This window comes from Nicotiana tabacum, chromosome 10 (genome assembly GCF_000715075.1).
Source record: "Nicotiana tabacum cultivar K326 chromosome 10, ASM71507v2, whole genome shotgun sequence".
In the NCBI taxonomy this organism is placed as follows: Eukaryota; Viridiplantae; Streptophyta; class Magnoliopsida; order Solanales; family Solanaceae; genus Nicotiana; species Nicotiana tabacum.
The window spans coordinates 82,791,793-82,808,433 of record NC_134089.1 but is presented as its reverse complement, the minus strand read 5'-3'; the positions used below and the strand labels follow the sequence as shown (position 1 = coordinate 82,808,433).

General features: G+C 35.6%; 1 protein-coding gene across 1 annotated transcript; it reads right to left on the bottom strand.

Annotated features, from left to right (window-relative positions):
* Nucleotides 1-498: 498 nt before the first annotated feature.
* On the bottom strand, nucleotides 499-6,321 carry LOC107763736 (uncharacterized). Its single transcript, XM_016582227.2, has 6 exons — nucleotides 5,828-6,321; nucleotides 4,613-4,824; nucleotides 2,756-3,073; nucleotides 2,591-2,665; nucleotides 2,369-2,443; nucleotides 499-1,421 (listed from the first exon to the last, which is right to left on the bottom strand). The coding sequence occupies exons 1-6, from the start codon at nucleotides 6,063-6,065 to the stop codon at nucleotides 867-869; spliced, it is 1,473 nt and encodes a 490-aa protein (XP_016437713.1). The 5' UTR covers nucleotides 6,066-6,321; the 3' UTR covers nucleotides 499-866.
* Between the last annotated feature and the right edge of the window lie 10,320 nt (nucleotides 6,322-16,641).

Below are 16,641 nucleotides of genomic sequence, written 5' to 3'. Positions count from 1 at the left end.
TTGTTGTACTTTGACTGGTATGCGAGTTTGAATCCCGTGGAATTAGTAGCTTTGACTTGTATGCAAGTTTGAATCTAATTCCTATCCTAAATTAAATAGATGTCTACTTCTTATTATAATAATTAAACGGTATCGATCTATTGCACGTATACATGTTTCTTTTGAAAAAAAGGTACAGTGATCAGAGTATCTATTGTAACATATTTGTTAAGCATTAGAAGTGGAGACCTTACGATGTCCATTGATATTCAAAATCTTCAAGAAAAGAAAGGAAAATGAGGTTGAATTGTTAGAAGAATGGCCCTCGACATGTCTGGGGTCACCAAGGAGAGAACAAACACAATGATGCCAAAGGAAAATGAGTTGCTGCTGCTTCTGAAATTTCAAGAAGGTCTACTCTGTCCACCGTTCTTTTAGGCATCCAATACTCCGGAATTCACTAGCCGACTAATCAAAATTTGCACCAGATACACCTACTAAGCGGATAAATGAGATAACTTTTGGAAAGAAAAAATATATGCTAACTGATCAAGAGTCAACAAGTCCAGATGTCACATGTTTCTAAGCTAGATGAAGTTGTCCAAAGTTTTTGCTCAATACACCTCTTGGACAGGCAGTAAGATGCACCAAGGAAACAGTCAAGTACATCTGATGTGTATCGAGAACTGATAATCAGTTCCAACTGTAATACAATCTCCTAGTAGACTAAATAGTAGAACGAGTATTTCCAAGAAGGATTAATGAACTTCCCTACTATCTTGGGGTTGTTGACTTCTCATCACCATCACTTAGATAAATAATGCTAACGGTCTGAGAAAATTAGTATTGATTGACTGCCCCATGAAAATCTGGATGTCAGCTTTGGTCTAGACATATTTGCCTCTATACTTTCCCTTTGATTCTTTACCAATCTTTGTATCACCTGACACTTTAAGGTGAATGTCGGCAGGACTAAAAACTGCTGAATGAAGATTACCTTCTTCTAACCACTTCAGATGGTTTTCCTTGAACTCCAAATGTTTGATCCTTGCTGCTAATTCAATTTCTTCAGTATATGGTTCAATTTTGACCATGGTTAGTAGTACCCTGCTGTACCTATAGCTCAGCATCTGCTCTGAGGTAGCAACCAATTTGAAACAGGGGTGCTCTGGAAAAGTAGTATCAGCTGACTCGTTGTCTCTTAATACTGGATAAAAGTACACAAGCCGGCCACCCATCACGAGCATCTTAGCAGCAAGGTCAAGCAAATCATGCACACATTCCACTAAGCTGTAAGGAGCAGTTGATGGTATGTGGCCTGTTCTTTTGTCATCAGGAACGGTATATGGATCAATTACTCCTTTCAAAAGCTTCCTGCCACCAGATTTACGTCCTCCAGCACGGACTCCATAGGGAGGATCACATATTATGGCATCGAAAACCTAGAAAATGAAATATAACAGTCAACAAAAACAAAATAAAGGGATGAGACCCCAAAAAAACTACTGAACATGACTATAAACTGTAAAATTCAAACTACTTTTGGAACTCTCAGAAAATTACTAAACCTCGACTTATTAAAGCTAAGACAAGAATAGACTGCACAGCTAAAGTGAATCAAACACTTTCTTCGACTAAAATATACCGATACAGCAACAATAACAACAGCAATAACTACACCTTAGTCTCTGATTTTTAGTAAGACCTTATATTAATTTATTTTCCTATTGTCAGAAGATCCATGGCAGGCCACAGGTAATCCAATCCTTGTCGAGATTCATTATGGTTTTTTCATCTATACATGAAGAAAATAACTTCTCCACTATCAGGTTCTTGTTGCATGAGGAAGAGCATCAACATAAATCATCTGATATGATTCATTAAACTTTGTGAACTTCTGATTTCCTGGCTCAAAAAAAGTTAACTCTGGTCAAGTCAATTGTGGCTGGATCTGGGATATGACTTCTTGCAAAGGCAATGGAATGACAGTTATATCTTTTATGTTGTTAGCTATAGAGTTGGGTCCTCTTTGATCATTCCCCATCTATTGACTACGACTTTGCATTTTGACCAATGCTCAAAAAAGTCATATGGTACTCTTGAGGTGTATAATTTCTAGGTGCTAATTTACTTTGAGAAAGCATATACGCATATATCAAGTCAATTTGCAAAACAAATTTGTGGCCTTTCCTCTTGCACTTAACAGCCTTAGCCACTGGAGCCCTTTGCCCATCCTTAAAAATTAAGAAAGGGACAAACCAAAACTCAGTGGTCAATGCTGGACTAAAATGAAAACAGAATCTAATTTACAGCAGGAAGAAACAGAAGTTGCAAGAAAGAAAACAAGCAGGCCAGACACCAAAAACCATATAAGTTCAAAGAAGGCTACCTCTTTCAATCCTGAACGCCAAGGAGGAAGATTGTTGTCTGCCCTTAATAAAGCAACAGGCGTTGGCAATCCATACTACAATAAAGATATAAGTTTAGCATAGAAGGATACCAAATCAAATTATAACTCCAAAACACTAGATGATAAGATCAAATGTAGCAATTATTATATAAGAAAAAAACTGGCATCTCATATAAATTAAAAGCACCACTCCACACAGACCTGCTTGAAGTTGCTCCAGACATTACAATCTGGACCACGCCCATCACGCACTACCCGAATGTCAATATCTGCACCCTGAAAAGCCAATTAGTGATAGTAAAATAACTGGAGAAAAACAATGTACGCTCAAAGTTCCTGCAAAAATAGAAACACTAAGTCACTAACCATTGTCATTGCCCCATAATGGGCTGCTGCAACTAGAATGCTTCCTGTGCCCACAAAAGGGTCATAGACAAGCCTCCCAGGTTTGGCCTGTGCTTGGTTCGCCATCAGGAATGCCATCTCGGCATCCATGGCAGTCGGACCAAGATAAGTACGACTTTTTAACTGATAAGTCGGCAAAAGCTTCCTATCAGCAGCACCAATCTCTCGACCAAAAAAGACTTTCCTTCCCACGATGGGTGGCAGTCCATTACTAGAACCATAATTGTCCGTTTCTATGAGCCAGAATGTATGATCAGGATTTTTTAAGTTCACCCGGCCCTGAAACCAAACAAACAGAAACAAGTAAATCCACATGCCATATCTTCTAAGCCTGAGCTATTCCATGAATTTTGTGTAATATATCTAAGAGCAAACTACATTTTAGTTCCTCATTTACATGCTATCTCCACCTTAATTCTCTCTATTGTTCAACTTAAGCATTAAACCTTCAATTGTTTGTCTTAAGATTCTTTTCTCTAATCTTAATAAGTCCATTAGTTTCTGACTTGTCATTTTCCTTTTTCCTTTTAAATTTGAGAATTCTTTTCCCTTTTGAATGCCTTATTTAGTAAAAGACCAAAGAAAAGAAAACATAAAAAGATAACAAATCCTATTCTCACCCTCATCCATTAACCAACCAGTACGCATTATCCCTCTCTCTGCTCTGCCCCTACCAACAACCATCCTTCTCCTTGTGTCGTTTGTCTCCCTACCACCCCTTCTCTCTCTCCCTCCACGCTCTCTTTCCCTATACCCGCCCCTCCATCAACCCCCATTTCCCTGTTCTCTGTCTTACCGCTCGCAACAACCCAATCTCCACTCTCTCTCCATCCCCTTCCCCCAATCTGAATGACCACCACCCTTCACTCCTTGTCCCCCCACCCCACCCCAAACCAAACCAAACCAACTCTTCTTCTTTAGTCCAATCAATTGCCCCCACCCCTCCGTTTCAGGATTGTTTCCCTTTTTTGTCTTCTTTGTAATTTGGGATTTGGCTTCAATAAATAAGCAATACAATGATAATAAGAAAATAAAAAGGAAATGCTAACAAAATGTTGAAGCTTTAATGTGCAAGGTGGAAATGATAGGGACCAAGAGCACAAAAGGCATATACGAGGGACAAAATTCTTTTCTATACCAAACAGGAATTTTTTTTAATAACCAAAGAATAGCCGAGGGCCAGTGGTGCACGGTTCGTGTATAATGGGCCCACCCCTCCACCATTCTCCATTTAAATACCAGGCTTTATTTGTTGTAGGGTTAGAACCAGTGATGTGTGCCTAGCCCACACATCATTTGTTGCGCTCTTACCACCATATCAAAGCCCTGGGAGCACCAAACAGGGATAATCAAGTTCAGACTATGTCCTCATAATTGAAAGGACAAACAACAACATCAAATCATACCACCACATTTAGAAGCAACAATCATATCCCGCACAATATAATTTTATGAAATGGTGAACAAAAGGAAGGTAATGTAGATGATGGTAAGTGCAGCAAATAATAGGATCAAATCTAAATAAAGTTTCACTTGGTGGAACAAAATAGAAGGGGATAATCTTGATGAAGGGGCAAAATTTGAAAATTTTACCCAGCACTGATACTGTAGATATAAGGAAACAAGAAGAAAAGCATAAATGCTCTGCCTATGAAAAGAAAGGAGGAGAAAGTGCTAATATCAGTTTTTTAATGCTCCTTTACTTTCTAGTTTCTACTGTTGGAGCAACCAAATTTTCCAGATTGAGTCGTGAAATGTACTCCAGAATAATAAGTATATACCTTCTTTATCCAAAAAAAAAAAAAATAAAGGATGCACCTTGAAAGGGATGTAGGAGAATGATCGAATACGCTCATTTTGCTCCTCAAAGCTGATAGCCTTCCCAAAGGTGTCAACAGCAATCTTGAATGTGCTATCAGATGTCAGGTATGGCTGCTTCCGCTCATCAGGATACTTTATAATAGACTCTTCTAGTTCTTCAAGGCTACTTCCTTCTCCCCAGAGTTCAAAGATTCCTTTTACAAGAATACCTGCATGACAGACTCATCAATATGTTGTTAACCTAAGCTACTTCTCCAACCGTTGCACATAGATAAACGCCAAGCGTTTCATAAGGCAAAGCCTCCTACATCACATAGTCAATTCCTTTTTACTTGGAAAATGTCTAATACTCTTCCTACCTTTGTAAAGATAAATAGATGCCAAGAGTTTCTAAATCTCCATGCTTCAAATGCCATATTGTAAGCCCCTAATAAGCTTTAACTAAGAAACTATGCCCCATACGAACAACTAAGCTTTAATCCTAATGAGTTGGTATCAATTATATGGATCCCTTGTGTCTATGGTGTTCTGCTCTTAACTAAGTCCGTATCAACTCTAAGTGGAGAATCCATCCTCAAAATTAAGAGGCATTCATTTAACAGATACCTCTTTTAAACCTAAACTTAGAGAGAAGTTCAGAACAATAAATTTAATAAAATGGAAGAGAGCAATTAACCCAAAAAATTCAATCCCGGAAGGGTACCAAGAAGTAATTCACGAATGATTCGCCTATTTTCTAATGAGTAGCTGCTTATTCGTATTGATAATTAACTTAGGCGGATTATACGCCAATGTGAAAAGGAAAATGACAACAATAACCGGGTTTCGTTAGATGTGATAAAGTACGATGTGTAGATGCCAACCATTACGCAGCAAATGATAGGTATGAAATGAAAAGGCAAACCCGAAATCTTTTTAAGTAGGCTCTATAGTCTAGTCCTTGTCCCTGGTAAACCAGGGTGCACAATCCAATCCAATAAAAAGACTGAAGTCAGGAATGTGACTACCAAAGGAATAACTATTATTCTAAATACAGTAAGGCGGAGAATTAATGTTGTTAGTTTTAGTAATGAACAACACAAATAGGATTGATTGTGCATCGCAATTTCATCTTTTTTTAGCATGAAACGTCATTGCCTCCCATCTCGAACTACATATACAGAGTTCAACAAAAAATTAAAATAAATAGTTGTGCGTAATCCTCGGGCTTACTTCGATTTGCAACATTACGGGCGATTTCTTCAGAAGGAAGACTAACTAAGTGAAAAGGCGAGTCAGGGTGGTGATGTTCTGGAAGCTTCCATTCAAGTGAATTACTGCAATTGCTTTTTAAGTCACCATTGTTTGTTGGCTCTCCTTTGCTGAAAGCACCAAAAAGCTCAGCCAAAGACTCAACTTCAGGTTTCCTGTAGTCAAGTAATCTATGATAGAAGACGCATAGGTACCACATGTTCTGCAATATTTCAGTTTGAGCTTCAAAACTAAATAAATGAGTTATGTGGGTGTAGAATCGGAAAATATGAACGATGTTTAGGGGTTTTCTATTAGAGTTGGGTCGGAGAGATCAGTAGCGGCGGCGAGCCCGGTGGCTGGCGGTGACGCACTGGTGGCGGAATGACTAAACTTGGGTAAACGGTAGTCTCCTAAACCCAAAGTGCAAAACCCTGGACTCAAAACCCAAAAATGTAATAACTCTCTTTTTTATTAAAGAAATATGTACTTAATTAAGGTTATATCAAATCAAGCAATTTAATCGTATAACTTTTGAAAGACACTTGTTTTTTATTCACTATGATATAAACATCAAATACATGTCAATTTTTATTTTTATAAGATTATTTACATATTCAAAAAAAGTAAGTAAATTCACATTAGTTTTAGATTTGACTTAGATATACCACATTTTAACCTTTTTGGTTAACTAAATAAGTAATTAATAGCATATATATATATATATGCAAAATTACGAATTAGAGGGAGCATTGCTTGCCCATATCTTCAAACTTGATACATGACTAAGAAGTTAAAATCAAAAATACTGTGAATGGATGAAGTTGACTCATTTTGTAAAGAGACTTTTCCCAATAGATTAAAAAAAGGTAGTTATCACCCTGTTTAAATTGAGTTTTGAGTTTTTTGGAGATAGTTTTTTTTTTACAAAACATATACAATAACGTTTAAATAGGATTCTAGCGTATACATTAAATATCATAAATACTACCACAAATCACGCACATAAATGAGAGATTTTAGGTTGATGAGCGCAAAAAACAATACAAAAATTAATGTTCGCTAGCCAAAAATAGTATAGTAGAATATTGTCTCCGCGGGAATTGAATTTAAACAATGTTCAAGTAATTTATGGGTTAAATGATATTCAAGATATTTAAAACTTTGATTTGGGATAATTACTACTACAACTAACAAACTAAAACTAAAGCAAGTAAAAATTAATCAAAGAGAACTAGAGAGCATAACAATTGATTATTATTATTAATACGAAGAATAAGGGCTTTGGCATGATAGGTGCAAGACTACTATCCTAAATTTGACATTGTGATATGTTACTCTTAAAGTTCAATCGATTCTCACGAATTCTACAGGTGATTAGCTTATACTTCCAATTCAGATTTCTCTCTCGATTAAATCTAAATCTTTCAAATAAACTAATGTGAAGCACGGCAAAACTTGCAAGAACTATTGGTAGCAATGAACTAAGAGAAACTTCTCGCGAACATTTCTCAATCTTAATTTAAACGGTAACTCAAAAATCTCTCTCGATTACTTCAAAAAATCACCAAAATAAACTAAGGCATACGCTCCAATAATATTCAACAAGATGTTGTTCTTTCGATTAAACACTATAAAGAATAAAATCACAATTAATATTAAAGCTCCTCCAATGAATTCAAGCAATTGAAAGTAGTCAAATCCATAAACAACAACCAAGTCACCAAATCATGTCAAACCCTAAGGTAAACAACTCTATAGATGTGGAAAGTCATTACAAATATAGTTAAAGAATAAGAAAATATTAATCCAATTTTACAATCCAAACTCGCGTATTGAATTGGCAGAAGGAAGATGAAATCTTGTGTCTTGAAGCCTCCATGCTCTCCAAAAGCTCCCAAGGTCAAAAGTGCTCTCAAAAACTTGTTTCTAATGTATTTATACCAAGTCGTAATGTGCCTGAACCAAACTACCCTCTTTGAGCCGAAGTGGGGAAACTTGGAAAACTTTTTACACTTCATGCGTCACACAGTGCTACGTCCCCTGCATTGCATTAGTATAGTGTGCTCGGTTGTAAACTATCTGAAATTAACTTGTTTGACAAACTTTTGTACTAATGTGCCGCACCCTGCGTCACATTAGTGTATTTTCTTGTCAGATCCAAAAACTCAAAGTCTATGAATTTCTCAAACTTCTGACGAATTTTTGTTCTAACGTCACTCAATGCCACGCCTTATGCAACACATTAGTACATTTTGCTCTAGCCTTGCGTTTTCTTTCAACTTTCGTATGCATTGCTAGTTCGCAAGTCCCAGATACGATCCCAGATGATCAATTGAAGCTTTTACTCACATTTCGAAGCTCCATATTTCATTATGGCTCTGATTTAAGCCCTAAACACACAAATCACGTCATAAGTACAAATTTCTCATAATTAAGCTCAAACATGATTGAAATGCAATCAACAGTTGGTGAAATTGAGACGAAATTTCATGATTCTAGCCTACCATCATAGGTTGCTAACGTATCTCCCGATTCACTTCCATTTATACACGTTTTTACTTAAAAGGCAAATCTACATATAAGATTATGTGTTCAAAGACCCATTAACTTGACGCGAAATGTATAGTAATATAAAAATAATAAGCAAATAAAAGAATAAATTAGTCAATACCGAATAAACAAAAAGATCCATGGGTGCTTTGGTTCAAAGGCGGAGTCTAAGATTTGTTATCTATATCTATCTATCTATACCATATTAAAAGCACGAAGGCCCTTAGCGAAATATCGTTCGCCTTTTTTACCCTTAAAAAATAGATTTCACATTGGACAAAATTATAATTGTATTTTCATTATTTTCCTAATATGTAGGACTTTAAAATCAACTAAATTTCATTTATTAAATCCTTCCTTATTTGAAATACGTAAAAACTCCTAATGTTTAGGAGTTTAAAATTAAGTAAGATTTTACTTCTATAAATTTTTTCTATGTTTAAATTGTATTACTATCACGATTAAGTTTTTAAAATGTTAGGAATAGTAATGAAAACTTTTCTTCAAAAAATTTATCTTAGAATTAAACACTTAATCATGAAGTATATTTTTAAGAATATCTTGTATTACTTTTTTTAATATTTAGATAGATATTAGTTTTTAATTAACTTGGGATACGAAATAAGAGATGTTGTCTGTGAAGTATAAAATTAATTCTGAAAAAATTACTCCAGTAAATATGAAACCAATTGTGACAACTTTTATTAATAATAGGGTATTTCTATATGTTATAGCCTGTCATAAACTTTATTTTAGATATATTAAATTATATTTTATAACTTTTTGTAGCGCAGACAATTATTTTAGACATATAGAATTTTATATGGTCTAATTGTCACTTTTTATAGGTATTATGTACTACTTCTCACATTTTGCGAGCAAATAATTAAATAATTTGAAAAGGCTTGGATATATGTGGATGAGTATGTCTGAAGAATATTTTCACTCTAAGCCACTAAAGTTTATTAAAATCTAAAATTTTAAGGAGCCTAGTAGGTGAAGAAAAGAAAAGGAAATAATATTCATTAAAAATGCCTTAAACCATTAAAAGCATAAAAATAAAATAAATATAGTAGAGAAGGAAAATCAAACTTGAAGAGGGAGATAAAAGTACTAATTAATAAAAGAGAAGAAATTTTTATTATAATTTATTCACTCATTTGAACAACCTTAACTAAATTCAAAAAAGCATATAGTTTAGAACACTTGACTAAGGATAATCATACATACTATAGTATTTTATTTTTTTTTTGGTAAATATAACTTTTATTACCAAGTAGAATATGTACAGTTCTTCTAACTATTACAAAAATTAATTTTCTTAGTGGTTATCAAAGAATTAATGTTTTCACTGAGAAAATGGATAGATTGTGCCTTAAATATGCTATCATGCCACATTGGACATCTGCAATCTGGGAGAAATACATGCGATTTATGAATGTCAGAGAGTATAGGCACTAATTCATGTTTTGGTTAGAGCAGTTTTATAGTTATTGTTTTTTGTTTCTAATTTCATATTGTAGAGAACTATGTTTTTGTGTAGGTTCACCACATTGTTACATTTTTCATACCACTTGTATACTGGGTTTTTCCCACCATATCAATGGATATGGTTAAGGCTGCGGACACACTACCCTCCCCACCTTCTCCAGACCCCACTTGTACAATTACTTTGATTTTTTTGTTGTTGTATCAATGGATCACTTTATCATTCTTTTTAGAGAAAAGGCATAAATTGTCCATTAAACTTGTCTAGAAAAGTTATTTATACACCTAAACTTTACGGGTGAGCTAAAACTCCACTATTATAGTTTGAAGTGAATTTATTTCCTTCCTGAAAGCTGACTTGGTAAAGAATGTGTTATCAGATTCTTACATGCGCATGGAAAGAAAGAAAAAAGTTAAAAACTGGCTTAACTACGCTTGTCATCATCTTTGTGTTTGGATGTTGTCAACTAATTAGACTTAATTATTTATTCTTAATATCTTTATTATTTTTTATTCTTTACTCTTTTTTTTCTTTTTCTTTCTCTTCTCCTTAACCGTCTTCTATGTTAGTTGTCTTTAATGGCAAACCAAATCATTTCTGTCCGATCAAGATTTGGCCAATGTTTGGCCGAAAAATTGTCGTCGCCACCAAAAACCCCATTGTCCCTCACCAAAAAACCCACCTAGAACGACATTCTTTGTAATCCGTGAACCAACAACCATGTTATCAAAAATTAATTAAATTCCAACAAAAACTCTGTTTTGGTTCAATTTATCGAACAACGTGATATCATCATTGGGCTTATAGCAGGGTTGTCTTTATGCCTGCTGAAATAAACTTAATGAAGCATCACTATTTTCCATAACTTTCAAGGCTTGCATAATATAATTCATATTTTAGTAAAAATTGGAGCTTGTCCAATTGGGTTTTCTTCTGAAAACTATAGTACCTACAAAAGAAAGTACCTTTTGCATTGAAATTAATCAACCCAAAACTGTTCTGATTCGCACCATAAAATCAATGAAAATTCGAGAAATATGGACTAAGTTCTTGGACCACCCATCTCCCAAAAAAAACCATACGACTGATAAAGTTAATAGCTTGAAAATTTTCTCTCAAACTTAACCGTAATTTAATTTAAACTTGCTAGAATTTTTTTCTTGAATACTCTGATTTTTGTTTTCTCTCTGTCTAGTAGTTGTTGTTTTTTCTCTTTTCATTTTTGTGAATTGTTCCTACTCTCGCTTGTCATCTGATCACGCCCAACTATGCCTTATAAAAGGACAATGCGGTCGTTGCAAATATAATCCGGTTTACAAGTCCGGAGTCGAATCTCACAGAGAACTAAGGCTTAGCTACAGTTGTTCACTATCACCAAGAAGACAAGCTTGAACAGTTCCTAACTTATAGATATTTAGATTCTTGTGTTTAACTAATTGATTAACAAATTAAAATAATAAATTAATAACTAAAGATACTAAGAGTTAGAGACAAGATTAAGGAGGTATAGAGTTATGATTTCCCCAATTGTCGGAATCCTTCCCGTTATGTCTTCTATAATTTCGCCTAAGTATTCTCTACCGATCATGAGCACTCTTATTACCGTAAATCTCTCCCGAGTAATCACGACAATTTACTAGACGCACTCTCCCGAGCTACGGTAGCTGGCTTTTGATACAGCTCACTTCACATCGCACCCAAGGCTTCGTTATCCCTAATCCCGCCTTTAAACCCTCGGTTATTGATCCCTCATATACTTTGGGAGTGATGTTGTTCAACAATTACCTAAATATGCACTCTCTCCCGAGTTATGCATATTAAATAGGCACAACTAATTGAGAGCTCTTCAATTAACTACAATAAGAACGTAGTTGAACAAATAGAGGTTATACTACGGCTCAATTAAGTAAAATATAACAAGAATTTATCCTACAAAAGGTTTCATCAAAACCCTAGATAACAAATTAGCTATTCATAATAGTATGTAAAACTACAATACTAAAAGTCATAACCAACAACGAAAAATAGGAAGAGGAAAGAAAAAACTTGTAGAAGAATTCCCAAGCTTTGCTCTTATTGTGTCTCTGCCTCCTTAGGTCAAATCTATGTCAAAAATATGTCCAATTCTTTTTCTTGGCCGATTTCCTTGGTTTAATATAGGGTTTAGGGCTTAAAATCCCGTGTTTTGTACTTTGGTCCCTGAAATTTACGCATCCTGCCGCGGTTCCACCGCGGTTACGCCGGAACCGCGGCCAAACACCCTCTCAGGTTCTCCATTTGTCCGCGACTGCCTTCTGCCGCAGTCCTACCGTAAATGCAGTTTTTCACCCAGTTCCGTTTGGAATTTGGAAAAACATAAAACATGAAAGTTGTAGTCCTTTGAGTTATCTTTCCAACCATATATTATAGAGTCCAAATGGAGTTCTGCGCAAAGAGTTATATCTATTTTACTAGACAGTGCGCAATATGCCTCTTCGAGTTTTCGTTTTGTTGTTTTATCATCCGTTGATCCCCGAACGCGATCCCGCTTAATTCCTTGAGCTCTTACTCAGACTTCAAAGCTTCAAACCACTTAAATTTATTCCATAACATCTATATAGCTCGGAATCACTCCTACAAGGCATAAATCACACCGTTAGTGCAAAACACTAGCGATTAAAGCGCAAACTCAACTAAAGTGCAGTAAATTAGAGTGTAATAATCGACTAAAATACGTAATTATAGCCTATCATCAACACCCCATACTTAAACCATTGTTCGTCCTCGAGCAATCAAACTACACTTTTTTTTATAGACACGGCCTTTTTAAATAATTCTCCTAACTCATCACACCAAGAGTATTTAAAATAGACTAAGCACCAAAGCGTAACATCTTCACCTCAAGATTTGACTCATAAGTACCACACATTATTCACAATTCACCTACTTACTCTAACATAGAGGTCACTGACATTACCTTTCCTTCATGAATCAAGTGCCCTCACACAACAAAAGAGAGTAGTTCCACACAATAAAATTTAAGAACACTTAGGAACTCAAGATAGAAAGAATTCACTCACTCTCAGAAATAACATTGATATGTCACGAAAAATGCAACTACTCCACTAATCGACCTCATTCAATCTTGGATCAATTAGGACTTTATTTGGTTGTAATGTAGGCTACGAGACGGGTAGGATACATTTAGATATAAGAGTGACTACATCTCCCTAAGCACTTTAATACATATACTTTAACATTCAAACCTCATACTTATGTCAAGCCAAACTCCACCTTCACATCAATATACATCAACTCCCAAATTATTTAAGCACAATTATATCAAGAGTCACCACTATCAAAGAATATATTTTTTCCACAGCAATGCAACTATTTTTTTTCTTTTCTTTTCTTTGTCAATTCGAGTGGCTCTTGCTCTTTCAAATCAGTGCACCTTTCTCCTTATTTCATTGGTTCCACTCAAAAGCCAAACCAACCACCCCACACTTTAACTTTTACAAAGTTCATAAACAATTCAAGTGCTCATGAGATGTTACAATGGTTCAATAGATGGTTAATTCAAACAAATGGGTAAGGCTTGTAATGTGGTTGCCAAAGAAACAGGATTATAGGCTCAAAGGGGTTAACTACGATACATAACAATTAGGCGGGTAAAGTATACATATCTGGCTCAACAAAGAAATGCCTATATCACTTCCTAGACTGAATAAAACTACTATTTCGCTTTGCAAACACACGGGGCAAGTTCTAGGCATCAAATGCAATGCACAGAATACAACAAACCTCACACACACATGGCACATAACTCACTCAGGATTAGATTCATGGACACTCTAGTCAAAGCAGTTAAGCAATTTTAAGATCATACAATTTAAGGTACTTCTACAAGAGTCAAAAACTGAGCCTAAGCGTCACAACCAAGGTACTCACTATTCTCAAGGCATAACAAAGTCAAGAGATATTGCTTCAATTCAAAACACAACACAATGGCTCCTACTCCCAAAAAAAACTAACTACACCCGGTTCAAATAAAACCCTTGAAAAAGAACTGTGGTTTAAAGAAAAACCAAGGGGTAATTATTACACTACCTAACAAAAGAAAATATTTTTGGACTTTTTCTTTAGACTTAAATCCCTCAAGAAAATTGTCTAATAGATCCATCGTCGGGAAAAGTCCATTCTTTTCTATTTTAAAAAAAATAATTATTCAATTACTAACACAACTAAAATAGCATAGAAAGTCACTCAGACAATCTCCTCACCCCACACTTAAAATTGTGCATTGTCCCCAATGCATACCATACTAATAAGAGGGTAAAAGAAACTCCCTGGTAGGCCAAAGGCCGAAGCATTAACAGCTCATGGGGTACTCAGACTTCTCCCAAGCTTGGTCCTTTGTGCGGGTACCTCACACTTAGTTCCAACCATTTGGTTTGTTGTTGCATCCTTCCAATACCTTTGCTTTCCATGCTCCTAGAAAATAAAAAATTGACACTAAAAAATAATACAATTAAAAAAAATAAGAAATAAATAAAAGAAAGCAATAAAGTTAGGTTGCCTCCCAACAAACGCTTGATTTAACGTCGCGGCATGACGCGGATCACTTTTTGCCTCCAACTCGAGCTTATGAATTGAACCCCAAGTTTTGATTCAAGCTTATGATTATGGTCATAGGGCGGTGGAACGAATCTGACTGTCCCAATAAAATAATGTAGTATTCTGCACTTCTTGGCCTTTAGATGAGGTGTGTAATCCCGACTTTCTGGAAAGAAGAATTCCAGAATGTAAGCACTTTATTCCTCATTCCTTGACTCCTCAAGTGGCTCGGACAACTCTATTTTCATATCATCATCTAAACACAATGTGGAAAAATGCTTGGAGTGAGGACCAATGCGCTCAACTACATGAACATTGGGACAGTCTACATTCTCAACACTAATGACAATAGAGTCAACTAAATATGTATCCTCAATATCCTTGGTTGACTCTAGTATCTCCTCTACGACATCGGCATCCTCAAAATCTAGATGGTTAGAGTGTTGGTGTTCTACTCTAGCCTACTCCTCTAGCTCATCCTCGTATTTTTTTAAATCCTCCAGTAATATGGCAAGTTCTACAGCCCGTTCTTGCTCATATTGGCTATTATCCACAATGTCAACTTGTTGCGCTTTACCAGGTTCAATTAATTTATTCGCTTGAGCCTCCAAGTTGTGAATAGTTGTCCCTTGCCTTTGTACCCGCAGTTGTATCTCATCATATTGTTTCGTAAGGCACTTTAACATATCCTCGATCTCTTTCAGGTCCTCATACCTGAGTTCTTTGCTCCTATTATCCTCACAAGAAAACATAGAATCATCATAATAAGGGGTTGGGAAAGATTAGAAATATAGGCACAACCATGAAAGTGACCATCTTGACCACCACACATATCATACACATTCCACACATAAGATTGAGTTGGTGCACAAAACTCGCTCTCGGAAATATTTGATAATTTTTCCAAGGGTGGTTTTCATCACAATATGCATAAGGAGGATTAAAAGTAGAATTACCAACATCAAAACTTTCATAATTCCATGATGCCATGTTTTTTTTAATCAACAAGTAAAAGAAAAAATAAAAGAAAAAAATCAAATACAAAAAAATAAAAATAAAAGTTCAAACTTGAAACCTAGTAATATGTACACCTACAGCTACACCGTTAGTTCCCCGGCAACGGCGCCAAAATTTGATCACGCCCAACTATGCCTTATAAAAAGGACAATGCGGTCGTTGCAAATATAATCCGGTTTACAAGTCCGGAGTCGAATCCCACAGAGAACTAAGGCTTAGCTACAGCTGTTCACTATCACCAAGAAGACAAGCTTGAACAGTTCCTAACTTATAGATATTTAGATTCTTGTGTTTAACTAATTGATTAACAAATTAAAATAATAAATTAACAACTAAAGATACTAAGAGTTAGAGACAAGATTAAGGAGGTCTAGAGTTATGATTTCCCCAATTGTCGGAATCCTTCCCGCTATGTCTTCTATAATTTCGCCTAAGTATTCTCTACCGATCATGAGCACTCTTATTACCGTAAATCTCTCCCGAGTAATCACGACAATTTACTAGACGCACTCTCCCGAGCTACGCTAGCTGGCTTTTGATACAGCTCACTTCAGATCGCACCCAAGGCTTCGTTATCCATAATCCCGCCTTTAAACTCTCGGTTATTGATCCCTCATATACTTTGGGAGTGGTGTTGTTCAACAATTACCTAAATATGCACTCTCTCCCGAGTTATGCATACTAAATAGGCACAGCTAATTGAGAGCTCTTCAATTAACTACAATAAGAACGTAGTTGAACAAATAGAGATTATACTACGGCTCAATTATATAAAAATATAATAAGAATTTATCCTACAAAAGGTTCCATCAAAACCCTAGATAACAAATTAGCTATTCATAATAGTATGTAAAACTACAATACTAAAAATCATAACCAACAACGAAAAATAGGAAGAGGAAAAAAAAAACTTGTAGAAGAATTCTCAAGCCTTGCTCCTATTGTGTCTCTGCCTCCTTAGGTCAAATCTATGTCAAAAATATGTCCAATTCTTTTTCTTGGCCGGCTTCCTTGGTTTAATATAGGGTTTAGGGCTTAAAATCCCGTGTTTTGCATTTTGGTCCCTGAAATTTACGCATCCTACCGCGGTTACGCCGGAACCGCGGCCAAACACCCTCTCAGGTTCTTCATTTGTCCGCGA

Excerpts from the sequence above, each read along its gene's own strand:
- LOC107763736 (XM_016582227.2), bottom strand. The coding sequence starts at position 6,065 with ATGTGGTACCTATGCGTCTTCTATCATAGATTACTTGACTACAGGAAA. Across the intron at positions 4,825-5,827 it reads CCGTAATGTTGCAAATCGAA|GTATTCTTGTAAAAGGAATC; the intron begins GTAAGCCCGAGG and ends TCTGTCATGCAG. Across the intron at positions 2,666-2,755 it reads ATTATGGGGCAATGACAATG|GGTGCAGATATTGACATTCG; the intron begins GTTAGTGACTTA and ends TTGGCTTTTCAG.